The sequence below is a fragment of the Aquarana catesbeiana genome, linkage group LG05, assembly GCF_042186555.1.
Source record: "Aquarana catesbeiana isolate 2022-GZ linkage group LG05, ASM4218655v1, whole genome shotgun sequence".
Lineage (NCBI taxonomy): Eukaryota > Metazoa > Chordata > Amphibia > Anura > Ranidae > Aquarana > Aquarana catesbeiana.
Genome location: NC_133328.1, coordinates 39,205,858 through 39,222,930, shown reverse-complemented (window position 1 = coordinate 39,222,930; position 17,073 = coordinate 39,205,858). Strand labels below are relative to the sequence as shown.

At 44.5% G+C, this 17,073-nt stretch overlaps 1 protein-coding gene across 5 annotated transcripts in view; it reads left to right on the top strand.

The window, feature by feature from the left end:
- The window catches only part of KRIT1 (KRIT1 ankyrin repeat containing), a 77,102-nt gene extending 62,548 nt beyond the window's left edge, over positions 1–14,554 (top strand). For all 5 annotated transcript variants that reach the window (XM_073629620.1, XM_073629622.1, XM_073629621.1 and 2 more), the window contains 7 exons: positions 572–728; positions 3,489–3,640; positions 6,741–6,907; positions 8,484–8,571; positions 9,464–9,670; positions 12,268–12,393; positions 14,226–14,554. In XM_073629620.1, the coding sequence (XP_073485721.1) occupies positions 572–728; positions 3,489–3,640; positions 6,741–6,907; positions 8,484–8,571; positions 9,464–9,670; positions 12,268–12,393; positions 14,226–14,315 (987 nt within the window). In that variant the 3' untranslated portion in view covers positions 14,316–14,554. The remainder of the gene's footprint in view (positions 1–571; positions 729–3,488; positions 3,641–6,740; positions 6,908–8,483; positions 8,572–9,463; positions 9,671–12,267; positions 12,394–14,225) is intronic.
- The last annotated feature ends 2,519 nt before the right edge of the window (positions 14,555–17,073 follow it).

The window sequence follows — 17,073 nt, the reverse complement described above, 5'->3', positions numbered from 1 at the left end:
TTTTTTTTTTTTGTTCTCTCCTTTTTTCTTTCTCTCTTTTTTTTCAGTTTCGTTTTCTCCCTCTTTCGCTTTTTCTCTTTCGTTTTCTCCTTTTTTTTTTTTTGTTTTTTGTTCTTTTTCTCTTTTGTTCTTTCGCTTCCTCTCCTTTATTCGCACTTTTTCTCTTTCACTTTTTTTTTTCTCTTTTTTTAGCTTTCTCTCGCTTTCGCTTTTTCTTTGCTTTTCTCTCGCTTTCTTTTTTTTTTCTCTCTTTTTGTTTTGTTTTTCTCTTTTTTTCGCTTTCACTGTTTTTCTCTCCTTTTTTTGCGCTTTTTTTTTTTTCTTTTTTTTTTTTTTTTTGCTTTCTCTTTTTTTCTTCTTTCTTCTTCTCCTTCTTTTTTTTTTTTTATTTATTTATTTATTTTCTCTTTTGCTTTTTCTCTTTCTGCCTATGTAGAAGGTGCATCCTTGTTCTGAATTTGTGGGATGTTTAAAACGTGAGCTTATCAGCCATTATTCTTTCTCATCTGTGCAATATAACCTTCTGTTAACCTCTCCTTTTGATGGCACTCTGTCTCTTTTTCTCCGTCAGTATGAAAAGGTGCGCATCTATCGGATGGACGGCTCCTACCGCTCAGTGGAGTTGAAGCATGGAAATAACACGACGGTGCAGCAGATTATGGAGGGGATGCGTCTGTCTCAGGAAACTCAACAGTTCTTTGCTATCTGGATCTGTTCTGAAAATATCAGTAAGGAGATTTGTGATTTGTGAATAGCAGCCAGCCTGTTCCTCTCCACCCACAGCCAAGCACAATATACAGTAACCCAGTCAGGACACGGCTTTCACTTATCTGGGCACTGTGACATGAAATCTGATTGGTTGCTTTGGATTTAGGCCCCTTTCACACTTGTGCGACTTCACCGCGGTTTTCACGGCCACGTTTTTACTGCGATTTTGCCGCAATTTGGGAGCAGTACGACTTTGCCACAACTTTGGCATTAACCATTCTCAGCTTGTGCTTACAACGTCGTACTGAAATCGTGTCTATATTATTCAGGTACGATTTGCATGCTACTTGAGGGTTTAACATTGAGGTCTATGGAGTACAACTCGCTGGGAAGTTGGACCAAAGTAGTGCAGGGACTACTTTGAAGTCAGCATGACTTAAAGTCGTGCCAATATGAATGGTAGTCATTGAAAATCATAGAGAATGACTTGGCATACGATTTTGCAGTACAAAATTGTAGGACAAGTCGTATAAGTGTGAAAGTGGCCTTACTCTGTAGATTATTGCACCTCTTTACATTGCCCCCCCCACTCCCTGTGTGGTCACTAGGGCAGGATAGGAACTGAGGCAATCTCCTAAGCAGGGACACGGTAAGGATTTTTTTTTACCCTGTTGGAGGAAATTGGACCCTGCTTTATAAGGGTTTTTTTCCCTTAGGCCCCTTTCACACTGGGGCGGTTTGCAGGCGTTATTGCGCTAAAAATACTGCCTGCAAACTGCCCCAAAACAGCCTCCGCTGTTTGTTCAGTGTGAAAGCCCGAGGGCTTTCACACTGAAGCGGTGCACTGGCAGGAGAAGAAAAAATCTCCTGTCGGCCGCATCTTTGGAGCGGTGAAGGAGCGGTGTAGTCACCGCTCCTAAACCGCTCCTGCCCATTGAAATCAATGGGACAGCGCGGCTATACCGCGGCAATACTGCGGCTATAGCCGCGCTATACGAGTGGTTTTTAACCCTTTTTCGTCCACCAGCGGGGGGTTAAAACCACACCAATAGCGGCCGAATACCGCGGTAAAACAGCACTAAAAATAGCGCTGTTTTACCGCCGACGCCCCCTACCACCCCAGTGTGAAAGGGGCCTTACTTTAGATCAACTGAGGGTATTGAGTTCTGTTTATAGAGGCTTTCTATTTTTTATTTTTTTATATTGGTTTAACTTGATGGACTTTTTTTTTTTTTTTTTTTTAACCTTATTAACTACGTAACACCAATAGAAACCTGAGAGGGGATTCTTCTCTTACCCACTATATGCAAATCTTAAAATAATAGAAAATTGGCCAAAGTATTTTATTTTGTTTTTTGCTATATCAATGTATATGATTGGTGACTTGGCAGAGATAAGTTAAACTCATGCATGGACTGCCTGCATCTAGCAGTTTATCTCTGGTGATTTCATGAATGCAGTGCAGCATAGAAATTGTGATTTATGATTTCTGTCAATGAAGACATTAAGTCAAATGTGTGTCTAAAGAGGATGCCTTCCTTATTCACAGTCTTAGTTTTCAGTTCATTCGAAAATGAGAATGCCCAACTTCCTCAGCCCAGCTTCCTCCACCCATACTCCATATTCTATCAACAAGGGACACTGGTGCTCGCTCAGGCTCCTGTTAGCCAGGCTATCATCCACATTAAGAAAGAGAGTCAGCACATTGTCTGACAGTCTCTCTGTCAAGCTTTGAATGTAACCTGAAGATCTAAAGAACAGAAGATCTTACACGTTTCAGCCGTTATGGCCTTACTCATAACTGAAGTAGAGCCATCCCAGAAGACACGAGTTAAACTTTCTATCAAGCTTAGAGCTTTATCAAGCTAAAGCGTAGAAGATCAGACCGTGTGCCAACTGTCTTGGATGATTGTCTGATTGATTATATATATATATATATATATATATATATATATACACACACACACACACACACACACACACACACACACACACACACACACACACACACACACACACACACACACACACACACATTTTGTCTTTCATTTCTAATTTAACCACTTTAATACCATTGAGACAGAGCTTTCTTTTGGTGGTATTTTAAAGCTGAGCTCCACCCAAAAGGGAAAGCTCTATTTTGTTCACGCCCTCCACTGCCACATTTGGCACTTTTTTTTGGGGGGGGGGGTGGATAAGTGTCAAAACCAGGTACCCGCTCCCACTTCTGGGTAAGATCGCCGCACTTTGATCGCGGCAATTTACGAAATTTCCGGCTATAGCACGATCAGGAACTTGTTCAACTGAATGGGTTGTTTTACAAGTTGATTGCTTACAATCACTTTAAGCTCAGAGTTCAGGTTTCTAAAAGAACAGTTGGCCTTTATACAAACTGGCACTAACTGCTATTCACGTTGTGTTGCAGCAATCTGCTAGACACTTTATACGGTAACCCTGGCCAAGCACTTTGCAATTCTCTTGTTTTTAAGTGCTAATGTTTCTTGGTTTCAGCAAATTTTAAAAAAAGGAAAGATCAAATGAAGATGCTATTTTAAGTAGTGCTGAGATGGTTTCTTACACTTTCTTTCAACTTTCAACTTTCAATAATTTATTTGCTGAAAACTTGCAAACAATTTGTGTCTGAAAGCCATCAAATTGCCTCTAAATTATCCTGTCTATGACCAGCATTATCACGCTTTCACGAAGTCACTCTGAAATTGCATTGTGATTGTGTTTCCTGAGTTTACCAAAGTTTCCTTTTTTGTTTTTAATTCTTCCAGGCCTGCAGCTAAAGCCATTCCACAAACCTCTGCAACACATCAGGGACTGGGCAGAGATTGTTAATGAGCTCACCAACCTGGACCCCCAGAGGGAGACTCCGCAGCTCTTCCTACGCAGAGACGTGAAGTTACCGCTGGACGTTGAGAAAAAGGTGAGGCGGTACAGAACATCTCCCACTCAATGACAAATTTACCACTTGCAGCCACCTGGTGGCATGCTTCCTGGAGGCTGTTGCATAGAGCTCAAAGTAGAACTAATCCTAAAAATGCCCCCCCCCCCCCCCCCCCAACACCTATGCTGACTAACCTGTGTAAGAAAGATATGTATACTTGCCTATTTTCATGCTGCTCCAATCTGCTCACGTGATCTCCCTGTGTCAGCCAGTGCAGGGGAGAGGAGAGGGTGCTTGACAACAGCTGCAGTGACATCACCCAATGGCCCATCAGATGTCTGTACTGACCACTCCCCAGAAACATCATTTCCTGCTTGTGTGATTGGCTCACTGATTTTCCCACAAATCTGTCTAAGATACAAGTCAGATTTCAGGCATCCCCTGCAACAAAAATGTCATTTTTGGTGAGATATTTCTAATAGGAACACGTCTAAAGGGATGCAGGCCCAGCAGCTTTCCTCATTAGTGCCCTGCAGCTGCCACAGCTGACTGATAATTATGAAACCACTCCCATTACACTCAGCCAAGAGGCACAGACAAACACACAGGGATTTCTTCAGAATAACAAAAGGTAGAAACCTGCAACAAAGGTTATTATAATCCTTGCCATGTACATAGATCACCCAGAGGGGAATGCTTTTTTTTTTCTCAAAAAAAGTGGAGTTACACTTTAAACTAAGATGGGGAAAAATGGTAATTTTGAAATTGATGGCAGCAACGTGCCTCAAAAAAGTTGGGACAGGGCAACAAAAATTTGGCAAAGTACAACCCCAATTCCAAAAAAGTTGGGACAGGGTCATGTCTATCAGTGTAGCATCCCCTCTGCTTTACCAACACTCTATAAATATCTGGGAACCGAGGAGACCAGTTTCTGGATTTTGGGAGAGGAATGTTGTCCCATTGTTGCCTGAGCAATATGCTAGTCTAAAACCTGGATATATCTTTTATGATTGATGGTGCCTTTCCAGATGTGCAAGCTGCCCATTCCATACGCATTAATGCAGAGATGCAGGCCTTTGAACTGAACGCTTATAAACTGAAAGGTCCTTCTCTTCTTTAGTCCGGAGGACTTGGCATCTATGGTTGCCAAAAAGAATGTCAAATTTTGATTGGGCTGACCACAGAACAATTTTCCACTTTGCAACAGACCATTTTAAATGAGCTTTGGCCCAGAGAAAATGGTGGCGTTTCTGGATCATGTTCTTTGCCTGATAGAGCTTTTATCTTGCATTTCTCTTCCATTCATTGAAAGACACAGTCCTTTCTCAGATGAATGGGTTTGATATCACCATCTACAGGAGCAGGATGCTAGGTGAAATTAAATCGTTTGGCTGTACTTCTCCTGTGGATCACAAGAGTGCAGTTCGTTTTGCACTCCTGTGATCCATTTGCAGCAGACAGTAGGCTGTAGTCACAGAGCCGGTATAGACTCAGGAAAGATTGCGACCATATGATCGGAATATGCCCACATGCCTGGACCAGGACCTGAGCCGGCCACTCCCACCCCCTCCACAGCCCAGCGCTCCAGTGAGAGTGGGGGGGGGGGGGGGCAGAGCAGAGAGCTTGCTATAATGCAGAGAATGCATTTGGTCAGGGGTCTCCAAACTTCCTAAACAAAGAGCCAGTTTACTGTCCTTCAGACTTTAAGGGGGCCGGATGTTTGATTCAGTGGGACTAATAGTACCCCATTGTTGGTGTCAGTAGGAAAAATAATGCCCCATCGTTGGTATCATTAGGAGGAATTAATCCCCATCGTTGGTGTCAGTGGTTGGAATAGTGTCCTGTATCAGTGAGAGGAACACTGCCCAAAGGGCCGGATAAAGGCCGCATGGTGTTGCTCCTGTTTGTATATACAGTGAGGGGAAACAAAGTATTTGATCCCCTGCTGATTTTGTACATTTGCCCACTGACAAAGAAATGATCAGTCTCTAATTTTAATGGCAGGTTTATTTTAACAGCGAGCAACAGAATAACAACAAAAATATCCAGAAAAATGCATTTCAAAAAAGTTTATAAATTGATTTGCATTTTTATGAGTGAAATAAGTATTTGACCCCTTCGCAAAACCTGATTTAGTACTTGGTGGCTAAAACCTTGTTGTCAATCACAGAGGTCAGACACTTCTTGTAGTTGGCCACCAGGTTTGCCCACATCTCAGGAGGGATTTTGTCCCACTTCTCTTTGCAGATTCTCTCCAAGTCATTAAGGTTTTGAGGCTGATGTTTGGTAACTCGAACCTTCAGCTCCCTCCACATATTTTCTATGGGATTAAAGTCTGGAGTCTGGCTAGGCCACTCCAGGACCTTAATGTGCTTCTTCTTGAGACACTTTGTTGCCTTGGCCGTGTGTCCCAGCTGCCTTCATTGACAAGATTCTCCCGTGTAGTTCTGGGCTGATTCCTCACCGTTCTCATGATTATTCAAACTCCACAAGGTGAGAACTTGTATGGAGCCCCAGACCAATCGCACCAGCTGTTGTCACCCTCTCACCAAGCTGCTTGGCGATGGTCTTGTAGTCCAATCCAGCCTTGTTTAGGTCTACAGTATTGTCCCTGACATTCTTGGGCAGCTCTTTGGCCATGGTGGAGAGATTGGAATCTGATTGATTGCTTCTGTGGATAGGTGTCTTTTTTTTTTTTTTATACAGGTAACAAGCTAAGATTAGGAGCACTCCCGGAGTGCTCCCAATCTCAGCTCGTTACCTGTATAGAAGACACCTGGGAGCCAAAAATCTTGCTGATAGGGGATAAAATACTTACTTCACTCATTACAATGCAAATCAATTTATAACTTTTTTTTTTTTTAAATGCGTTTTTCTGGATATTTTTGTTGTTCTGCCTCTCACTGTTAAAATAAACCTACCATTAAAATTTATAGACTGATCATTTCTTTGTCAGTGGGGCAAACATACAAAATTAGCAGGGGATCAAATACTTTTTTCCCTCACTGTAGCACCATGTATTATCTGAAATGACTCCTATAGGGAGCCAAGGGATGCAGTGTTTTATATATTCATGTTGTTGCAGGGGAGTATTTCATGAGCGTCTTGCAGTTAACCCTGTGTCTGTGCTTTATCCCAGATTGAAGACCCCTTGTCCATTCTGATTCTGTTCGATGAGGCTCGGTACAACCTGCTGAAAGGTTTTTATCCATCTCCAGATGTGAAGCTCATCACCCTGGCCAGCCTGCTTCTTCAGATCGTATATGGGAACTATGAAAGCAAGAAGCACAAGCAAGGGTTCCTCAAGTAAGTGATGTCAGGGGTGTTGGAGGGTTACATAGTCAGTGCTGGACAATGGTCGATGTTTGATAGGACGAGGTGTAGTAGCCAATAACAAACCTCTCTGATCCAGAGATACCTCAGTCTCTCACAGATCAGGAAAATCAGATTAGACCTGATCTACATACTTCAAGGTCATTAAATTATCGAAGTCAAGGTGGTTAGCCCAACAGCCTGGCAATTGGCATTTTCAGAATACAAAGTCAGCAGTGGCATCCTCACATGATTCTCTCTGGAATGATTTTTTATAAGCGTACCTTTACATATTAACCAATAAAGTGGAAAAGAAAGGCCTATGACTTTATTTTATTTTTTTTCTCAGACAAGAGTGGGGGTTTCTGACCTGCACACTACAGGACTGTCATCCTGGTCCTTCACTACCAGTGAGCAACTGCCAGAATTCTTGTTCCAGCTAAAGGCTCCAGTAAAAATTGAAGAAAAGATTAGGATCACAGCCGTGGAGTCTGCACCTTCTAAATTTTGTCAAACTTGCTGGTCTGACTACAGCAAAACAGTTTTTGGTTGGTTACTGCACTTAAAAGCACATACCTTAAAGGATAAGTTCACCTTTTTAAAAAAAAATGATAAATGCACATCTTTTTGCACGCAGGTGAAGTGTGCATTTATTATTTTTTTATTAGGAGCCTTTAAAGCAATGAACCAGCGATCAGCAGATCATGGGTGCAATCTCGGGCTCCTGTAGACTGTTTGCCTGTACCTTTTACGGGAAGGCTTCTAATGAATGACAGGAAGATTCAATGAACTACCTAGCGTGCTCATCAGCGCCCCGTTAGTTCATTGATAACTACAAGTTGTCAGTCGCAATGTCTGACGCTAGTTGTAGTTCTCCCATTCACAGAAAACTTTTTTTAAATTGTGACAGTGAGTGCGGGGGCTGCTCATTTAGTTACATGTTACACCCGTATCCAGGGTATAACATGTTATGAAAGATGAACTTGTCCTTTGAATTGAAGCTAAACTCCAGGCAAACCGCTAAATACACAGATAAAATGCATACAAGAGAGCTTCTACTCAAAGGATTTGTTTTTCCATCCAGTCTTCAGATTTACACAGCTCCCCACACAGCACAGCACTGATTGGCAGGGCAGGAGACCTGATTTAAATTTTTTTTTCTTTTGCAATTCATGATAATTTACAGGTCTCTTCTCCAGCCCCAGTCTGTGACTGGACAGTAAAAGGAGAAGCAGTAAACTGATGAACTCCTCTTTCTATCACTCTGCTCTCTCCTATCAGTATGCTCCTAGTTAGGTCATGAGTACTTTCAGCACACCTGATTGGCTCCACGTGCTGCTTCTCCCTCTTCTAGTTTGAGCTCTGCTCTATAGGAAACTGCGAGAGGCTGATACCAATTCAAATTCAAGTATATACACTGCCTCCATTTAAAAAAAAAATAAATACATTTAGTTTTGTTTTAATACAGAGCTGCATTAATTTCTGTATTTTATATCTGCCTGGAGTTCAGTTTTAAATAAAGCCGGGGGAGTCTCTAATTCAATGTTCTCTTTTTCTTCTTGCTGTCCAGTGAAGAGACTTTAAAGTCTATTGTACCAAACACAAAACTGAAGAGTAAAGCTCCGCACTGGACAAGTCGCATTCTCCACGAGTACAAGGTGAGCCGGGTTCTGGGGTACGGTCATTGGGGGTCTATATTCTGTATTCCAAGACCCCACCAATAAGTCCCCCCAGCACTAGTGACCGTTTAGCAGTAATGGTCTAACTGCTAATTATTATGAGCCAAGAGGGTGCAGAGGTTCATTCAAAGAACTAAGGAATCAAATACGTTTTTGTATCGTTAAAAGGAAAAAAAAAAACAAATGGTATACGTGCCTGCTCTGTGTAATGGTTTTGCACAGAGCTGCCCCAATCCTCCTCTGTTGGGGTCCTCCGGCACTCCTGGCTCCTCCTCCTTTTCTTGGTGTACTCCCATAGGAAGCCACTTCCTATGGGGGCTCAATCCCAACCGCGCTGCCTGCATCCATGGACCCAGGCAGCACATCTCGGCAACCCACCCCCATCACAAAATTTGATTGACTCCACCAGGAGCCAATGACTCCCTCCCAAAGCTGCTCAGATGGGCACAGCCCTCGATCAAGAAAGGACTCGGGTAAGTATAAGGAAGGTGAGGGGGCGATACAAATAGGACTTTTTTTACCCTAATAAAGGGAATGCAGCAAGGTAAAACATGTCCAGCTTTTATAACCACTTTAATGGAGATGGCTTTGTGCACAGTCCTATTAGAGCAGCAAATGGTTTTCCCATAAATTGGCAAGGTTTGGAAGCACGCCATTATCTAAAATATTTGTATGGTGTAGCATTAACAGTACCCTTCACTGGAAACGCCAGAACTCAGTAGTTTGGTGGGGTGTTTACATACTCCCCCCTGCCTCCCCCCCCCCCCCCCATACAGTGTAGGGGGGGTGTCCAGGTATGCCCAAACAATTGGCTATATTTGGCTGGTGCACATCTAAATGGTGGTGATATAGTGTCTTATTTCCTTTACAGAATCTGAGTACAAGTGAGGGGGTGAGCAAAGAGATGCACCACCTACAGCGCATGTTCCTCCAGAACTGCTGGGATATTTCCACCTACGGAGCGGCCTTCTTCACTGGTCAGATATTCACCAAGGCTACTTCCAGCAGCAACAAGGTCATCCGGGTCTACGTCAGCATTAACGTCAATGGGCTGCACCTCCTCAACCTGGAGACCAAGGTACCTGGGCATTTGAAAGTTGTGGCTGAGTAGATGGAAGAGGTTGATATTAATGTAGTCAGTGGTCCGATATCTCCAACAGAGTATTCTGTTCTGCTGTGGACAGTACAGTGGCCAAAGACTATGCATGCTGCAGAACAAATTGCTATGCCCAGGCCGCAAGGTATGAACATTGTCACTATGTCTTTGTTGGAGCGGCAAAGACAAAGTACTGCAGCTTGTGGTTGGAATCTCCAGAAGATATAAGATGCCATTTGGTGATTTAGCCCAACAGGGGCCAGCAAAGTCATTGAGGATATGATTAGACCTTGTAGTCTCTAAAGATGTAACTCTGATCAATTTCTAATATTAATAATTCTTTTTACTTTTTCACCCTTAATGGAGTTTAATCCATTCTACCCAATGGCAATGATAAAAAACTGTACTGTGACCTAAAATGATACATATGGCCAGTAGCCATTGGGTAGTACATTTACCTGTGGGTGGTTTGAGGTACATAGTTGGGTGAAGTAAGTATGCCTTGATATGGAGAGAAGTTACAGTGCCTTAGTCCACATATTACTAAATATCACTTCAACAGCTTTATAATTCTAAAAAGTTCCAGTGTGAATGTACAGTGCCTTGAAAAAGTATTCATACCCCTTGAAATTTTCCACATTTTGTCAGGTTACAACCAAAAACGTAAATGTATTTTATTGGGATTTTATGTGATAGACCAACACAGAGTGGCACATAATTGTGAAGTGGAAGGAAAATGCTAGATGGTTTTCAATTTTTTTTACAAATAAATATCTGAAAAGTATGATTGCATTTGTATTCAGCCCCCTTTACTCTGATACCCCTAACTAAAATCTAGTGGAACCAATTGCCTTCAGAAGTCAACTAATAAGTAAAAAGAATCCACCAGTGTGTGTTTTAATCTCAGTATAAATACAACTGTTCTGTGAAGCCCTCAGAGGTTTGTTAGAGAACCTTAGTGAACAAAAAGCATCATGAAGGCCAAGGAACACTCCAGACAGGTCAGGGATAAAGTTGTAGGAAAGTTTTAAAGCAGGGTTAGGTTATAAAAAAAATATCCCAAGCTTTGAACATCTCACAGAGCACTGTTCAATTTATCATCCGAAAATAGAAAGAGTATGGCATAACGGCAAACCTACCAAGACATGGCCGTCCACCAAAACTGACAGGCCGGGCAAGGAGAGCATTCATCAGAGAAGCAGCCAAGAGGCCCATGGTAACTGAAGGAGCTGCAGAGATCCACAGCTCAGGTGGGAGAATCTGTCCACAGGACAACTATTAGTCGTGTTCTCCACAAATCTGCCCTTTATGGAAGAGTGGCAAGAAGAAAGCCATTGATGAAAGAAAGACATAAGAAGTCCCGTTTGCGGTTTGCGAGAAGCCATGTGGGGGACACAGCAAATATGTGGAAGAAGGTGCACTGGTCAGATGAGACCAATTGAACTTTTTTGCCTAAAAGCAAAACACTATGTGTGGCGGAAAACTAACACTGCACATCACCCTGAACACACCATGCCCACTGTGAAACATGGTGGTGACAGCATCATGTTGTGGGGATACTTTTCTTCAGCAGGGACAGGGAAGCTGGTCAGAGTTGATAGAAGATGGATGGAGCCAAATACAGGGCAATCTTAGAAGAAACCCTGTTGGTCTGCAAAAGACTTGAGACTGGGTAGAGGTTCACCTTCCAGCAGGACAACAAACCTAAACATACAGCCAGAGCTACAATGGAATGGTTTAGATCAAAGCATATTCATGTGTTAGAATGGCCCAGTCAAAGTCCAGACCTAAATCCAATTGAGACTCTGTGGCAAGATTTAAATTGCTGTTCACAGACGCTCTCCATCCAATCTGACAGAGCTTGAGCTAATTTGCAAAGAAGAACGGGCAAAAATGTCACTCTCTAGATGCTGGTAGAGACATCCCCAAAAAGACTGTAATTGCAGAGAAAGGTGGTTCTACAAAGTGTTGACTCAGGGAGGCTGAATACAAATGTACCCCACACTTTTCACATATTTATTTGTAAACTATTTTGAAAACCATTTATCATTTTCCTTCCACTTCACAGTTATGTGCCACTTTGTGTTGGTCTATTACATAAAATACCAATAATATACATTTACATTTTTAGTTGTAACATGACAAAATATGGAGAATTTCAAGGGGTATGAATACTTTTTCAAGGCACTGTACATTCCCACTGGAACTTTTTAGAATTATAGAGCTGTTGAAGTGATATTTAGTAATATGTGGAGTGCAGTCTTACAACATAGGATGGCTTTAGCCATCAGGCGTTGGTTAGAGACAATATGGCTGGTCCTATACTTGTAGGGCAGTGGTTCTCAACTTCAGTCCTCAGGACCCACCAACAGGCCAGGTTTGCAAGATAACTGAAATATATCACAGGTGATCTCCTTTGCTGCTCAGTGATTGCAGTATTCTAGTTTGCAACTCCCCAAGGTAATACTTAAAATCTGGCCTGTTGGTGGGTCCTGAGGACTGGAGTTGAGAACCACTGTTGTAGGGTCTCTCCTCCTCTCCTCACAGCTTTCACAGATCCTTTTATGTTGTGATTTCAGGCTTTGTTGATCAGTCTAAAGTTTGGCGGTTTCAAGTGGCAGTTGGGCGACGGGGACACCTGCTTCCAAATCCACAGCATCCATAATATGGAGAACAAAATGAGTTTCATTGTACACACAAAACAGGTAAGTCCCTGGTGTTAAAGTAAATTGTGTGCCATTCAGCCTTAAGCATTTTGTCATGTGATTCCTGAAGAGGGATAGTGCTCAAGATGAACAATCCAATTATTCTGAATAGGCTCTTTTACACCTGAGCACTGTCGCCTAAAGCTTGAAAGGTATGTGAGATTCTTTGGGGCAGAATCACGTTTTTGGCCCCTGAAACTTTAATGGAATTGCCTGAAAAAAACACAGTTTTTTACATGTTTTTCACGCAACTTCAATTAAATATCTTTGGAGCCAAAAGTGCACTTTACACCTCAGTTCCAAATGTGTTTCCATTGATTTCAATTGAAAACTCAGGTGGTGAAAATATAAAGTGTGGATGGTCAGTTAGACCTGGATCAAATCTTTGGGGATGTAGTCAATACTATAGAAATAAAAACGGAAAATATATATAATATATAAATATACATACAAAAACCCACACAGTGTGAGTGCTATGCAGTAATGGAAAATTTTAAGCCAGAACAATCCTTATATAATACAATGAAGAAGAACCATAGGTGCAACAGTTTCAGCCATCCCTGCCTTTTCTCGTGTTCAAACATTTGAACTTGAGAAAGGGTAGGGACGCCCAAAACTATTGTTCTTATGGTTTTTTTGGATACTTCTGGTTTAAAATTTTCTATTACTGCATTGTGCTCCCAGTCCCAGTTTAAAGTTGGCATTTTGCTCACAGAGCAATTATAAACAGGAACACTACCAATTATGTAATGATGCCGTGGCGGCTGGTGGTCAAAATTTTTGGGGGGGGTGCAAACAAACTGAAAAAGTCTGGAAAAAAACATCAATTGCAGCCTCACTGTGCCCCATTAAAAACGCTGCCACTGTGCCCCCATCAAATGCTGCCACTGTGCCCCCCCCCCCCCCCCCGCCTGCCGTCTGACCGGCACTTACCCTATCTCAGTGGCGGGTCAGGCAGTGGGTGATGGCAGCAGTTTTGGAATCTTGCAGCGGTAAACTGTGTCCTCAATGCGTCTCCTCCCCTCCTCCTGATAGGCGTCCAATCGCAGCGCCTGTCCCTTCAGCCAATCAGGTGACAGGTATCAGACCCGCGCTACCTGATTGGCGGGGAGGCGGTTCAGTGTTAGAAAAGCGAATATTAATTAGCTTTTCTAACACACCTGGGTGGACTGCGAGCGCAATGCTTTGCTATCCGAGTTCACCTTTTTTGAAGCCTATTAGAGCCTATGGCTCTAATCAGGTGCTTCAAAAATACAGTGTATGAATCCTTAAAAAAAAATATCCCTGCAATGTGTACGGATTTGTTGAAATGTGTTTTTTTGTTTTGTTTTGTTTTTTTTTAAACCCAGAGCCTAAGGCCCGGTTCACACTGATGCGAGTTCATGACGAATTTGATGCGTCAAAAACACTTTAAATTCGCATGTCATCCGTAAAGTCATTGTTTTCAATGACGGTCGTTCACATACATGTGTTGCGATTCCTCTACGAATGCGATGCGATTAAATAAAAGGGTCTTGTGCGAGTTTACTGCGTTGCGTTGCGTTGCAAATTTAGTCTCCATAGACATCAATGTAAATGTGCGAATTCCACCACACTACTCTCCACAAAAACCAGGAAGTACACAGGAAGTTAACACTTTTTTTTTTTTTTTTTTTTTTTTACATTATGATTCCAATGGCTAGAATATCAATCACAGCTATGTCCAACTCCTGAAATTCGAGGGAAAATCGCGGTAAATTCGCACCTCACAAAGGACAAAAAACGGAACAAAATCACAGCGCATCAGTGTGAACTGGGCCTAATTCCTATTTGTTTTCTTGTTTTGCTAACAGGCCGGCCTTGTGGTGAAGCTGTTGATGAAGCTGAGCGGGCAGTTTATACCCGGAGATAAGAGCACGACGGAACGATACGGCTATGGGTAGCACAAAGAGGCTGCCATCTACTCCTCAACTTCCTCCTGTGTACTGCCTGCTTACACCATCTCCAGAGCAATGGACTCTCCCCACCAATGCCTTCAATACAGACAGAGTGGCAATTACTGCCCATCCAGCTGCTTCTTTTTTTATATATATATTTTTTATATGTTCCCAAACTTTCCTAGGCCTGATCCTTGAAATGCTGTAGAATGCTTGTATTTATTAAATATAGTCTTTATATAAAATATGGTTGGCGTTTATCACTGTTTGTTTGTTTTTTTGTTTTTTTAATATATATATTATATAATTTTTTTATTTTATTTATTTTTTCTTGCTGTGGTTTTAGTGATTATTTTTATCACTTTTGAGGTGTTCTCTTTGCCATGTAACATTTTATTACAAGATTTGGGGAATTTTCACATTTCATAAACGTTCTTGGTTCTCCCCCTCTGCCAACATCTGTCCCTTCCCAGATGCCTCACTCCCCCCCTTCTGACATTTGTTTGTCCTCAACAACTTCAACCTCTCTCCCCTCTGCTGGCATCCATCCCTCTCCCCAGCCACCTCGCTCTCCTCTGCTGGCATCCATCCCTCTCCCCAGCCACCTCGCTCTCCTCTGCTGGCATCCATCCCTCTCCCCAGCCACCTCGCTCTCCTCTGCTGGCATCCATCCCTCTCCCCAGCCACCTCGCTCTCCTCTGCTGGCATCCATCCCTCTCCCCAGCCACCTCGCTCTCCTCTGCTGGCATCCATCCCTCTCCCCAGCCACCTCGCTCTCCTCTGCTGGCATCCATCCCTCTCCCCAGCCACCTCGCTCTCCTCTGCTGGCATCCATCCCTCTCCCCGGCCACCTCGCTCCCCTCTGCTGGCATTCATCCCTCTCTCCGGCCACCTCGCTCCTCTCTGCTGGCATCCATCCCTCTCTCCGGCAACCTCGCTCCTCTCTGCTGGCATCCATCCCTCTCCCCAGCCACCTCACTCCCCTCTGCTGGCATCCATCCCTCTCCCCAGCCACCTCGCTCTCCTCTGCTGGCATCCATCCCTCTCTCCAGCCACCTCGCTCTCCTCTGCTGGCATCCATCCCTCTCCCAAACCACCTCGCTCCTCTCTGCTGGCATCCATCCCTCTCCCCAGCCACCTCGCTCCCCTCTGCTGGCATCCATCCCTCTCCCCAGCCACCTCGCTCCTCTCTGCTGGCATCCATCCCTCTCCCCAGCCACCTCACTCCCCTCTGCTGGCATCCATCCCTCTCCCCAGCCACCTCGCTCTCCTCTGCTGGCATCCATCCCTCTCTCCAGCCACCTCGCTCTCCTCTGCTGGCATCCATCCCTCTCCCAAACCACCTCGCTCCTCTCTGCTGGCATCCATCCCTCTCCCCAGCCACCTCGCTCTCCTCTGCTGGCATCCATCCCTCTCTCCAGCCACCTCGCTCTCCTCTGCTGGCATCCATCCCTCTCCCAAACCACCTCGCTCCTCTCTGCTGGCATCCATCCCTCTCCCCAGCCACCTCGCTCTCCTCTGCTGGCATCCATCCCTCTCTCCAGCCACCTCGCTCTCCTCTGCTGGCATCCATCCCTCTCCCAAACCACCTCGCTCCTCTCTGCTGGCATCCATCCCTCTCCCCAGCCACCTCGCTCTCCTCTGCTGGCATCCATCCCTCTCCCCAGCCACCTCGCTCTCCTCTGCTGGCATCCATCCCTCTCTCCAGCCACCTCGCTCTCCTCTGCTGGCATCCATCCCTCTCCCCAGCCACCTCGCTCCCCTCTGCTGGCATCCATCCCTCTCCCCAGCCACCTCGCTCCCCTCTGCTGGCATCCATCCCTCTCCCCAGCCACCTCGCTCCCCTCTGCTGGCATCCATCCCTCTCCCCAGCCACCTCGCTCCCCTCTGCTGGCATCCATCCCTCTCCCCAGCCACCTCGCTCCCCTCTGCTGGCATCCATCCCTCTCCCCAACCACCTCGCTCCCCTCTGCTGGCATCCATCCCTCTCCCAAACCACCTCGCTCCCCTCTGCTGGCATCTATTCCACCCCTGCCCTTATACCCCTTCTCTGCTGACATCCATCTCCCCCCTTCAGCCCCCAGTCACACCGATGCAACTTGTCATGAGATTCAATAGTTTCAATTCACATAAATTGCACCCTATGGTCTGCAATAGAAGCAGTCAACACGGTGCAACTCTAACGCCATCTGAGTCGCACCAATTGTGAAAGTAGGTCTTGCACTACTTTTTGCAAGTTCAGGTATGACTTGCATAGACATTTGTGCATGAAGTCGCACAGATGTCTTCCAAGTAGAACCTGAAGTAAAACTACTTTGAAATCATGCTATTTCCAGTGAAGTAGTACGATTTCAATGTCGCGATCGGTGAGACTGGGGTGTCACTGCCATCTATTGCTCCTTGCACACCTTCTCTCTTCACTTGTTTAACATACAGCTCACTCCAACCATCTAAACCCTTTACCCCCTCCATTGCCATCTATCCTGCCCACATTGACCCCCTTCTGCTGACCTTCATCTCTCTCCAGCTGCCTCACCCAGCCACTGTCATCAATCTCCCTGCAACTGCCTTCCTTATCCCTTTTATTGCCATACCCTACATTGCCACCCATCACCCCTCCCCTGCCCTCCCGCCTCAGTTGCATCCCTACCCCATTCACCTCCCTACCCCCTCCACTTTCATCCACCCTTCCCTCCCAAGTTAACCCCCCTCTGCTGACATTTAACCCTCCCTCTGACGACATCCAATACTCCCTGGCTACTTG